The sequence below is a fragment of the Brachionichthys hirsutus genome, chromosome 22 (assembly GCF_040956055.1).
Source record: "Brachionichthys hirsutus isolate HB-005 chromosome 22, CSIRO-AGI_Bhir_v1, whole genome shotgun sequence".
Classification (NCBI taxonomy): Eukaryota; Metazoa; Chordata; class Actinopteri; order Lophiiformes; family Brachionichthyidae; genus Brachionichthys; species Brachionichthys hirsutus.
This window is the reverse complement of record NC_090918.1, coordinates 432,260-445,583: the sequence shown is the minus strand read 5'-3', so window position 1 is coordinate 445,583 and position 13,324 is coordinate 432,260. Positions and strand designations below refer to the sequence as shown.

Below are 13,324 nucleotides of genomic sequence, written 5' to 3'. Positions count from 1 at the left end.
AAAAGACAACAAGTCAGTTGGCATTCAAAGCAAAGTTTCTCAACAGTCCAATTTGTGGAAGCAGATGCGCAATCTCCAGATGCTTTCAGTCTGGAAACCACATCACAAAAACTCCACTCAGCAGGCAGCAGATAGAATATCACGTGTGACACTTTTTTTTTTTTAATTGCAAGTCATTAAACCTCGTTTCCAAACTCATTACCACTGAATTTCATCTTTTCCTGATTTCATACCCCAACCTCTTTAATCTAGGTATATGCATACCTCTAAACACTTGACCTTGGGAGTCAGTTGGATTCTTGTGATCAGTCGAGAACCATCTGGCGCATGAGTTTACCCCCATAACTGCATCTGTGCAAACACACACTTTAGCATAGTCGTGAGAAACAGAGATACACAATAATCTGCTTACAATGAATGGAAAACAGATGGAAGAAATTGTTGAATTAAAGCTTCAGTTAATGCTGGTTCTGATCATTTGTTCCACGCTGCATGCAGAGCCTGATAGAAAGGTTGATTTGTCCATTCTGTGTCATGCTCTGCCTAACTCCATTTATGCAGATATCAATTCATTCCTGTTACCACGTGTTACGCTGACTCAGGAGGATGTAGAATAATGACTCATCCTTGCAGGATGGAGCCATGCTGCAAAAGGCGCTCACCTCGAAACGGCTCTGTGGAGGATGTAATGTCAAATCAATGTTGCATTTGTTGTATTTAATGTGACATCATTGTTGGAGCTAAATAAATGCAGCACTGCCAACATATTATGGACTTTCCTTTCGTCATTAGCCAACACACACACCACACAGTTATATATCTATATATATATTGTATGTGATATATTAAAAGTTTGTTTTATAGCTGCTTGTATGCAATATTACATTTGTCTGCATTTGTATCAGTGTCTACATAAAACAGAAAAATGCCACAAATGCTATTGAAGTGGGATTTATTACCAACCTATGTCTTTGGTAATAAATAAATCCAGGCCACATGCAATCGTTTTGTCAAGACATTTGCTGATTTACTGTAACAGTGCATTTATTTTGTCCACTGAATTTTTTATTTCATTTTCACATTAACTGAATAAATGTGGTGTGATTCATCCAGATAATCTATAGTGCATTATGCTTAGCCTTTATATATGTATATAAATCTCCAATCTCTTGCTTTTACTTACTGAATGTAGGACTCCTATTTGTAATGAAATGTTTCTTCTGAAAGATCTCAAGTAATAAATGCAAATTGATGCTGATCGGTCTATATATATACACATAAATGATGCTGAATATGCATATTGTAATTGGATCAGAAAATGACAGCAAACAAATTAATATATGTATATATATATGCTATATATGTGAAACTACATTGCTAATTCAGAGGCAGAGTTTGTCAAAGGAAACGTATAAACATGCAAATAAACCTGTAGCATCAACATATTAAAACTAAAAGCTGTGGTGTTAACATTTAGCCAACGTTATGACTACCGGTAATTCATGTCTGCTGCATCGCGTTGGACGTCCGACCCAATCTGGAATTCAGACAAAGACGTCCGCCGCCACCGTCCCCTGGGGGAAATGAGTCTGCAGGTTAATTCTGTTTGAATCAATGAAGCGTTGCTTTGAATGACCTGATAGCATTCCTGATCTTCTACTCAGCTAATGAGCAACAGTCATCGGCATGGACTGCAGGCAGTCCTGTGGCACTCACAGGGTCAAACTAATTAAAACATTGGGCTCTATATAACCCCTGCTGCCCTTCTCCGCATTTATTTACAGCCTGGGCAGCTCTTTGGGCGGGGGGGCTGCAGACGTGCCACAGCTTTGATTATCGATCTGCATCAGAAGTCTGCTGGAGGTCAGCCCTCTGAAGTAATTAAGAAAATGGGGAGCGACAGGCCACAAACGTCATCGTAGGTGGATTGTTGGGCTGTACAATCAGCAAATCAATATGATATTGAGAGGAGGAGGGTCCTGGAATGAGTAAGGGTTCATGGGGGGCGGGGGTTTCTTTTCCATTCATCACTTGTCTTTTATTAAAAAGCAACATTTGCTGATGAAATTAAAAACAGCTGCGTAATGGATGAAGGGCAACAATGTCGGTTCCAAATATTTGAATACATTCCAGGTTCCAAAGGATATGCGAACAAGAGTTCACATATGTGTACAATCCCTATGATGGGATGATTGTTTGCCATAATGAGCCTCCTCCTTATTAGCATAGCTAACCTTGGACACAGCAGGGAGCCCCCCTGTTGAGAGTGAAGTCACAGCTGTATCCTCCTTTTACAATATGATCTCCTTTGTGCAAAAAAAAATGTTTTAAAAGAAAATTGCTCTTTCTGTTGGATCTATCATTTAACTGAAAGACGAAATGAGATTGGTTAAGCACTTCAAAATAGAAAATAATCTTGGCAGGGTTTCGGGTTTATGCTTGGATGTGCTCTGCGTGGCTCCAGCAAGCAAAGCGGTAACACTGATTTAAGGTAGCAGTTATTTGGTTCGCGTCGTCGTGCTGCTAATCCTGAACGTATTGATAAGCTGTCTGAGCATCAATCAGTGACTCATTCAGGGTTTGATTGCCTCGGTCTTTAGAGGCCCCTCAGATTGAAATGTAAGCCTGAAATAAATAATGGGCGCTGAAGCTATAACTCTTGATAATTAAGGACATACGCCACCTGTATGACTGTTTTTTTTTTAGTTCTGAGGGGCACACGCTGCACCTCATGCTGCATCCTAAAATAAGAGGAAATAAATTACAGCTGCACTGAAGATATAAGTAATTGGTCATAGAGCGAAAAATCCCTGATTCTCTGAGTTATAGTGACAAAATAAGGCATGTCAATGTTTTGCACTAAATCCACAGAGTGCATGTGAAGCGATTTCTGATGTAACTCAAAGTAAGCGTTGTGTTTCAGCACTTTCAGCTAATGCAGTAGCCGCGCGGTGAATATTTAACTGACTGTTAAAAGCACCATCCATCACAGTGAGGAACAACAGGGGCAAACGAAAGCCCTTTACCATGAATTAAAGCTAATCGAAATCTAGTGTGACAAGATGCTTTCAGAGGCTGATTTAGCTTGTGATTGGTCCTGCTTGCCATTTGACCCCTGACCTCAGGAAGCATATAAAACAGCAGGAAGTTTACACAAGCCCCAATTTATTAGCAAGTGGGTGACAGAGGGCTGAAACACCCTCCCTGTTTCAGCCATGCATGCACTTAAATCTGATAAATGATGTCTTCTTTTATGTGAATTTCTACATTACAAGGGTAGAATTTGTGAAATATTTAGACGTCTATTTTAGAGAGAATTGACCTCATGTCATACCCCCCCAAAAAAACACTATTATTTATATGAATCCATATAAAGGGTGCAAAATTGACTTTTCAAAGTGGAGACATGCATAAAATAAATTATTATGAAGTTGTCATAACGTTGGGATCCACAGCTGCCGCTGGCTGGTATGAAGTTGCATTAGCAGGAGTAACGGCTTCATTGTTTGTAAAACAGCTGCATGAAAATCTGGTTTTATGTTGTACGTGAAACCAGTCTACACATACTGGAGCAAATCCATCCACTCCAATTTATCCCAGTTACTATATTAATGACTGTATTTTCCCAGTAAATGAAGGCAAATGTTGATATTCCTGAAATTACATTTGCGGGGGGGGGTGGAAGGAAAGCAACAGCCACAAAGCGGTGGGTCTGTCTAGTGTTCAACAAACAATAAAACTCAGCTGCTCTGCTCCATGGCCTACAAGGCCAGGACGTCGTGAAACCGTGACCTCCAAGCTGAGACGTAATTCAAACCTCCTCTTCCTCCATGCTCTGTCTTCCACAGGTGAACGGCTTGGTGGGTGTCTGGGGGGGGCAGGTTGAAGGGGAATGGCGGGTGAAGGTGAATGGAAGCTCCTCTGGGACTGACAGATTTGAGGTAGATATCACGGTTCACAGTCCATGGTGGAGGGGGTTGGCAGGATTGCGGCTCCGCGGGGAAGTCTGAGGCGCGTCAAAGGGTTCGCAGTCACCTTGAAGATCCAGCGCATGCGGGAGCTGACGTCATGCGTCTGCGTCTAATGCCAGGGTCGGGTAAGGGGATACAGCTTGACCCCTTGATCTTGGGCAAAATTCAGCCATTCGTCATGCACCGCTGGATCGGCGGCAGCAGCTCCCGTCACACATCTGCTCGCCACGCAGGTCGCTGCGTGGCGTGGGCTTCCGTGAATCCGGACACTGACGGAGGTTGATCCATGTGCTTCTGGAGACTCCCTTCATGGCTCTCATCTTAACGAGGCTGTATGTCCTCCGAGGTTTAGCCACCCCGCTAGTCACCTTTGAACAAGCCAAACATCCATTGCTGCTTAAAGTGTCCGTCCATCTTTTCACTTCAAGCGATGCCATGATTGCTGCAAATGTCCCATTTAGCTGCCCGCCGGTGTTTAAAATGATTGTGAAAAGGCGCTTTCAGGTGTTTACATTGTAAAAGACAGATGGGGGCTCGCTGGCCTTACAGCTTTATACACACACTATGTGTACACTGTGTTATGTTTCGTTTTGGCCATCTGTAATGCCAGACGTGCATATACTCCCATGGGCACACTTAAGCTGAACAAGGAGAGAAGTTACATTTAAAAGCCTCGATTTAGTCGGACATATTGATCAAAACAAGGGCTGCTCTTAACCTGACAGCCCCCCCCCCCCCCCCCCCCCCCCCCTGCAGCTTGTATCTAACCAGTGTATGTGACCAAATAAAGATGTTTCATATTGCCAAAGGCCTGGAGAAACTATTATTTCAGCCAAGCGAGAAAAGTGAATGAAATCAATATGATTGAAGGGAAAGACCTCCTCTCTCGGGGGGGCTTGTTTCTCCGTTCTGTATAGAATTTAAAACTTTGAAAAAGAAAACACACTAATGAGAATTGCTCTGTGCAGCAAATGCGAAAGTCCCCGAATCCAGACAGTGGTGGTGGCGGCGGCTGATGACTTCCTCAGGACTGATGAGACCATAGAGGCTGATGAAATATCAAAGCGTATGAACTGATGGGGAAAATGAACGGCTTCAAATTTGGGACAGCAGCGAGATGATTGGTTAATGATGAAGTGCATCACTTGCTTCCCCAGGTAGCAGTTAGCTGTAGATATGCTGCCCTGTGTTTTAGCAGTGCGAGTTAGTCATCACACCGCTGCTAGAGAAATGTGGCGCCAGCCCGCCCCACTTTTTTTTTTGACTGTGATTTTCTGTTTAATAGCGCTGGACCCCCCAGCCAGTCCATTTAGTAGTTGTTAGGTGATTGTTTCAGGAACTGTTTTTCATTTTCGTTAATATTTTCATGCCCGTATCTTTTGGTTATTTGTCTGATTTTGGTTCAATTCTATCAAAATTGTTCTTTGAATATTGAATTTAAACTCTTTGTTCTTATCTAACATCTCTGTCCGTGCATCTTGCGGCCCACGCTCCTAACCGAGCCCTAACAAGTAAAACTTCAAAGTTTCCTGGACTCGCTAGTTTTGAAACCTTCAAAGACATTTGGCCTTTGGATTGCTCTTCATCCTCCCAGTTAACAGCATTCTTACCATTAACGGTCACAGCGTTTTGACCTTTGGAAGGACACGAAGCGACAGCAGAAAATCTGCATCTTCTCCATTTCCCAACTCGGTCAGCGAGGTCAGCTTGTGAGTGAGACGATGGCGGGCAGGTGACCCCGCCCCCCTGACCTTAACTGAAGGCTTACCGGTAATCGGACAATCATTACTGTTCAGAATTGACAGGGACATGATTAACTTAATGCTAGAAATGCCCGCAGAATATATAGCCCAGCCGTATTGAGCATGAAGGCAACTATTGACTGACCGATTGTTCAGGAAATCCCTGGGGAGGACCTTTCTCCGCCTGAATGAAAATCCTTTGGATGAGCTGCATGGATGTCCAAAGTCACAGCCGTGATCCACAGTGACAGTAAAATTACAGGAATTCGGGATGTAGAAGATAAAATAAGCAACCCTCAAACAGAACCTCTCTCTATCTCCATCCCGGGCTGTTCGCTCATGTAAATTATGATAAATGGTGCTGGGCTGGGAATGTGGCTGTAGAAACAGGCTCTTTCTTTCCCCTTTGAGGGAACTGATATGTGGTATCTCACCTTTATCAGCCGCTCAAGGTATTTACAGTCAGAGCAATCACTGTAGATCTTATCTAACGTTTATAGTCGCTGAGCCAAATCTGCTCCACTCCTGATCTTGAGAGTTTAGGATGAGGTTAAACCAACATGTTATTGGCATAAGAGAAAGAGAAAATACTTGATAAAAAAAACAACAACGTAGTTCTCTATAGATGATCCAAGCTATTTTTGTAGAGACTTCATTTTAGGATGATAGAGTTGTCAAGTATCCCACACGTTGTGCAATTGTGGAATGTATTTGGCAATTCAATGGAAAAGAAGGCTAACATTCAGGAAAGGGTTAACCAGATGGGAACCAGCACGACAGCTTAATGAGCTGCAGCTGAAAAGACCAAATGGATTTGCCTTTGTGGTGATGATGATGATGACGTCAAGCGAGAGTGTCGGACGGGTGGAGACGAGCGCGTCGCCATCGTGAAAATGACCTTCTCAACCGATAGTAGCTGCTGAGTGTCTGTGATGACGCTGCGAATGTGAAGTCTGAGGTCGAGGGCAGCTGGAGAATTAAAGAGGCTCACAAATCACAAGACAATATATGAATACAAAAAGGAATATTTATCCGTGGACTCCGGTCACATGATTACAATCTGCCCCCTATTCAGTGCTGAGCTGAATAAAGAATGTCCGCGGCTTTTAAGAGACATAAGAAGTCGGTTCTTTTGATGATACTTGCAGGTGTCGGGGAGGAGGGGGGGTGGATGGGAGTTGAAGGCATGACGTGCTGGAGACAGCGGGGCCAGACATCCAACCTGTTGCCTAATACATATGGAAACTTTTCATCACGTTCTTTCATCGTAAGAACACGAGCCGTGTCGAGAAGTCGTACGAGCATCGCGCTTCATCTAACAGATGTTGCTTCTCGCGATGAGCCAAGCTTTAGTCTCAAACATTGCCAGAGAAGAGCTCCAAAGCATCGCAGCTCTTCTGCTCCGGAGACCCCCCCCCCCCCCCAACAGACCTCATCGCATCAACTTCTGTCTTCTTCCACGTCGAGCAGATCGTCTCTCCAAGCCCGATTAAACTCGCAACCTGGATGAGCACATCTTCATTGGCAGATAGACCCAGGTGTTCCACATTGAACTCCTTTCAGCCACATAGCGATTCTCCTGCGTCAAAATCATCTTCCGCCAAGAGGCACAAAAGCCCATCCCCATTCTTCCCTTGGATCATTTCTGTTGACCTCACCACCAATCGCTCTTCAGCTGTCCTCCAATCATAATTCATCGCGTTGCATTTCTACCAAAACCATTATCACGGCACAGCTTTCCAAATGTTAACTTTGCTTTATCTGAAACAAAAGCAGAGCAGATGTCATGAAAACATTTTGGGAAATTGCCCAATCACAGGCAATTGAATCCTGTTGCGCTCGGCCATGAACATTTTTTTGATTCATTATTTTCCGTTTAAATTGGGTCAAATTATCCTCCGAGTCACATCTGCCCTGGCATGGCGACCCTATCAGTTGAAAACGTCTCTCTCTCTCTCTCTCTCTCTCTCTCTCTCTCTCTCCCAATCGTATAACCTCTCCAACCTTCAGCAAGCCCAGGCTCAGCTTCCAGCACTCTCCTCCCAGCAGCTGTCAGTCGTCTGAATCCAAAAGGTCGATCCAAACCTCACAGTCTCCCGAGACAGTTGTCTCACCGCGTCGAATCCCAAAGCCATCAGTCTTATGCCGGCTGAGAGCCAATTGGAGTATTAGTCTTGTGGTTCCTGCCACCCAAGCTTCTTGTCGTGTTACTCATTTGAACGTCATCCAGCCTTTACCTCTTGAGTTTTACATTCCTGTTGCTGAGATGCCCACTTATTAGAAATTAAAGTCTGCTACGAGAAATAACAGGAAGACATGCAAGTCAGAAGATATTTCTAAATCTAAAGCTGGACGTGATCTTTTGCAGGAAATCTCGCTAATCCCTTGGGTAGATTTTGATCATTCTAACACTGCAGTGTCTATATAAGATAATCGGAAGCACGTGTCAGTAAATGGTCACGGCAGAACAATTGTCTATTCAGATCAAACGCTTCAGACAACAACAGGACCAGTAAACAAAGATCTTGATCCAGCATGTGGCTTGTAAAAGCTGCTTCTGAAAACCACGACTGCAGCAGGGCTGATTGTTTTTACAAGAAGGTGCGTCACATTTATTGGGGAGACGAATTAAGCTGTGGGTGTAAAGCGGTTTCTCTCTATTAACATCTCGCCATTGGAGCTTCCTCGCGCTGTCGGATTAAGTGTAGGAAGAGGAAAGTGGGATAAGATTCCATCAAATCCCTCGTAGAAGTTAATGTCTGGAGTAAAAACGTTTTAGCTGGATTAATGTGACCAATTGATGCTAACAGCTGATATCGAAATTGACAGCCCGGGAGAATGACCTCATGCCTGAGAGCTCTCTGAATGTCAGGATGGCATAAGAATAATCAAAGTAATAACTATTGCTGAATAAACTTGAGGCCTCGAATGCCTGTGACCATTTTCTCGCCAATTTTTTGGAGACCAAAATCCGCCAACAGAAAACTAATGAAATTGAGAGCCCACCCTGGTCAAAGGGAAGTCAGACTCGTGAGGCTTCCTGGTTGTCCAACTTTATAGAAGTATAAAATGAATTTCCTTTGAGACCCAGATCGTGTTTCTCAGTCTTGCATTCACAGGAAAGAACAAAGCCATAAAAAAAAGTGAAAAGTGGGCCCTGACCCCAAATAAAACATGAAGTCAGCGAATATCGCTGTGAACTATCGTCCACATTGCATCCAAATGTCCATTCCAGCTTCCCGCCGCTTCCCTCAGGGAGACGACGTGTTTCCGATGTGGCATTCTGGGTTTTGGACCCGAGACCAGCGTCGTTCTACCACAAAAGTCTTCTTTGTGGATTTATGATCGCTAACTAAAATACATGCCTCCCATAATCATGTCACCTGTCAGACTCCACGCCAGCGCAGTGTTTGTTCCGCTCTTACCCTCTGAGGGTCTCGTGAAGTTAATTTACTGCCAGTCCCCTGCCGTGGGGATAGTAAAGTACACGCCTCATCTCTGCTTTAGTCTCACCCACCTCCTCCCATTCTTCATCCATCCCCCCCCCACACCCATAAGATGAGAAGGCAACTGGGATAAATTAAAAAAAAGAGCTGCATCGCTCTGGTGGGCCACCCTGACACTTTAATTGGAGAGGCGTAAATCAGGCTCCATTGTCAGGCACAAGGGTAATTATTTCCTCCTGTCTCAGCCACCAGCTATCCCCTCTTCGCCCCCCCATTTCACTTTTCTCTGTCCGTCAGACGCCTTCATCAGACACCTCGCTGGCACACACTCTTTCCTATCTTCTCGTTCCTGAGTGTGATTTTTTTTTTAGCAATAAGCTCTATTCTATTCTACCTTGAATCCACAGAGTAAAAGCCAGGAGCAAAAGTCCATCGATTCATGAACACGAATGTAGAGTGCCCCCCCCCCCCCCCCCCTCCTGGATTATGCCAACCATTAAGGCACAAACGGCGGTGCTGAATTATCCACCGAGCCTCGGCTCGTTTGGTTCGGGGCATTGTTTCGGCTTTCTGCTCAGCATTTATTTTGCTGAACATGATATTTTCCTTAAAAGTCTAGTTTGTAAAATGTATTTAACGGCGTTTTATAACGGCCTTGATCCATAGCGTGAATACAAGTCCTCCACTTCTCTCCGATATTTCCATCTGCACATGTTGAAGTTTTGCTGTCTAGTTAACGCAAGGAGGACAAGGAGGGAGGGTGATCTTGGAAGGGAAGAGGAGGAGCAGGAGGAGAAGGATTTCAGTCGAGAGAGTGTAACAGGACACCCAGCCCTCGCTGTCTTTTTGCTCTCCTCCCTCTCTCCTTTCTGTCTCAGTCAAGCCCGCTCAGCGAGCGTTTAGATGGAACAGCAGCATCGTGCTTCTCTGGTGTCACTGGATGAAACTGGAAACAAAGAGCTTTGAAGGGGTGAAGACAAGGTTCTGGTACCTGGATCCGTTCAAGTGGGACCAGCGCTTGTGGAGGGGTGGGGGTGGGGGGGGAGAAAGCTCTTGAAAGGTGAGTCCTGAACCAGACATCTGATCCAGACTCCTGTATACGTAGGTGGATGGTCTAACCTGCTGTGCTGCACTGTGTCGGAGCAGATAGGAGGTGGCGGGCAGGTGCAGAGTCCCGCCAGTGGGAATTAGAAACCGATTCAACTGTTTAAACAAAATTTTTCAGTGAAGATCTGAAACAAAATACTAAATAAGTAAATCTATGAAGGAGGATTTTCTGTCTCAATTTGCCGGAGCTCTCGCAACATGATCAGAACATTTAACGGGAGCAGATGGGAGACGCAGAATCCCAGGACCCCGGCTTGCTAAATTGGGAAAAAGAAGAGGACGATTTTACTCGTACAGCAATGCAGTTTTCGGCACTCATCTTACTTCGTTTTTCAGCAGCGCTTCTAAAAGAGCGAGATGGAAAATTCATTAGGCTGGCAGCCAAGAACGAACAATAAACACAATTATCACTGCAACCCAAAGGAAATATCAGGCTGACCTTCTCTGAGGAGACATTTCACAATGCCGCCACGGTGACTGTGAAGATAAATTTAATTTATTTTGTCATTACATTTTAATAACAGCATAAAATTATCACTTTATTCAGTTGCTGCTTGTGGCAAAGGCGTTGTGTCAGGGTTGCGGTTATGGCAATAAACTGTGTGTGCAAAGTTAATTTTATTTCAGACAAACATTGAGTTAAAGTGAAACGATGTGGTTATGGCTCATAAAACAAGAATTGTAAATTGTCTTTGTTGGGAGGCGAATCTGGTTCCTCTGAACGAAAGTCAGGAAGTAATGCAGGAATTAGGGCAAATGTACTTTCATCCTGACTAATGACAAAATAGTTTTTTTGTGGTTATTATAGCTTTTAAAACCAAATTCAGGTCAAATTAAAAAAAAAAAAAAAACTGCAGGTCTTTTTTTGAAAAGATAATCACACCAAATACATTCTACCTATCTTCAGAGCTTTATCTGTGTGTGTTTTCCTGGTCACGCTCTGCAACACTCAATCAGACAATGACAGAAGGATCTTGCACGGTCACATCTCTAACTGACCATGCATTCAAAAACCACACACTTCTGACAACTTAAAAAGGAGACTGTCGTCTCCACGGTGAACATCTGGAGGCTTGGAAAGTCTTGCAGCTCTTACATTGCAGTTGGCAGGATTCTGAAATGTCTGATCATGTCAAAAGTGACCCAAAACTAACATAAGCATGTGTGGTTGTGCATCATTGCATTTAAGGCATGAAGAATATGCAGGCATTTAGCAAAAAGAGACACCAGAGGAGGACAGCGCCAGAGTCGTCCACCTGGGTGTGTGTGTGTGTGTGGTGAAGCAGGAGGGGGGCTGCAGCACGAGTAAACTGGATGAGCCCTCGTGCTGTTTTATGTCTCTTAAGTGCAGCCACAGAGCTCTCATTCCTCTGCAGCGACCCATCTGTTAACCGTATGCACCTTAGCTATATACCATCCGTGCTGTTTCCACACGCCCATGTTTCATCCTATTTGTACATACAACACACCCCGACTTAAATGTTTCATAGCAATCATGCCACCTTTCTGTTTCTTGGCTATGAATTTTTCATCGTGCATCTATAAACAATGAGCAGAGAGATGCCGCCTCTAAAGACATTGTATCCTTTGTTTTAATATATACATATATATATATATATATATATATAAAAGCGATATTGCCTTTTATCAAGTATGATGCATTTTGTGTAAATGCAAATTGTGCGGTTAAAAACGCCTTTTCGATGCAGTGTAGTTTGAGATTGCGGGAGTTGCTGCCCCGCGGGCCGTGCAGCACCGACCACGATCAATAATTGAGCTGCTCTTGTCCTGTTAAGGAAAAGGAAAGCTCAAAATCCTCATGCAGCTCTTTTGTGCAGATTTAACTCATCCATATTTAAGGGGGTGGGTCACAGTGAAGAGATGTTGTTGTTCTGTTGTGGTTTGTGATACACTTTTGAAGTCTGGATCTCTCAAATTGAATATTTTTAAATATAAATTTGTTGCAGTTTTTCTTTTTTTTGCCATTATATGTTTCATTGGCACATTTCCTCGCATTAAGCAGCTAGCTGGTGAACATTGCGAGACACTCGACTGTAATTTATATGAGGAGATGCTAAATAATTAGCTAATTAGCTTTAAATTGTTTATATTTCTAAAAGCTATGGCAACATTTCACTCACAATTGTGTCTCTTTCAAACTGCAGGCATCAGTGACTAGTCTGGAAGTTTCCTCGCCGTTCCGACACGGGCAGGCCGGAGGGGCTGGCCGGACCTCCTCTGGTGTCAGCGATGGCACTCTCCCTCCTGGCGCTCCTCCTCCTCCTCCTCTCCGCCGGAGCCTCCAGCCTCCCACAGACGCTGCCAAGAATCTTCCTTTCCTTTGAGGGTAATGCGAGACACAAAAACATGCACCCATAAAATGAACATAAAACACCGCTGTGCTCTTTCTAATGAGTTTGCACTAATGCTGAACAAGTTCTGTTCTTGTGCAACCATGCATATTTTTATGCATTTTACTTTAAGGTTTTTATTTTTGTTTTTTTGGACTCCTGCAGAGTCCTTGTCCATCCATTGTCTGGCATTACTTGACAGAACTACCCTGAACCTGCTCCGAGTTAAACTTTAATCACGCTCCTCCATGCAGGCGTGCTTGATGTCTTAGCTTTTGATCCTTTTGTTTTATTTAATTTCCTCTACATGGTTTATTTAATGCATTTTTGATGCTCCTTTTGGGCTGGGGGGGGCGGGGGGGTGTTCAGCTTGTTTATGTGGTGCACGGCTGCACAGAGTCACTGAAGACGCACTGGCCTTTCGCTCATGCCCCTGAGCTATGAGTGGTGCAGCAACCTTTTCACGGTGCATGGAAGAAGACGTTCGATCACCTTCCGCTACCTCTCGCAGCTCGCGGCTGTCCGTCCAGCGATGCTCTGCAGCAAGGCAGCTTGCTTTTCTTTGAGCCTGAACTTTGCCTCACTTGGGACATGTCTTCCCCCCCAATTTACTTTCATTCTGTCGCCTTCATTCCTGCAACGCTTTCAGAGTCCTCAGAATCTGTATCTGTAGCAACCCGCAGGGTGTTTCTGCTCAGCATGCCGTG

General features: G+C 44.1%; 1 protein-coding gene across 1 annotated transcript in view; it reads left to right on the top strand.

Moving 5' to 3' along the window:
• Positions 1-10,189: 10,189 nt before the first annotated feature.
• sema3c (sema domain, immunoglobulin domain (Ig), short basic domain, secreted, (semaphorin) 3C) overlaps positions 10,190-13,324 on the top strand; it is a 29,204-nt gene continuing 26,069 nt past the window's right edge. The window contains exons 1-2 of the mRNA XM_068755123.1: positions 10,190-10,219; positions 12,432-12,613. Of these exons, the coding sequence (XP_068611224.1) occupies positions 12,517-12,613 (97 nt within the window). The 5' untranslated portion in view covers positions 10,190-10,219; positions 12,432-12,516. The remainder of the gene's footprint in view (positions 10,220-12,431; positions 12,614-13,324) is intronic.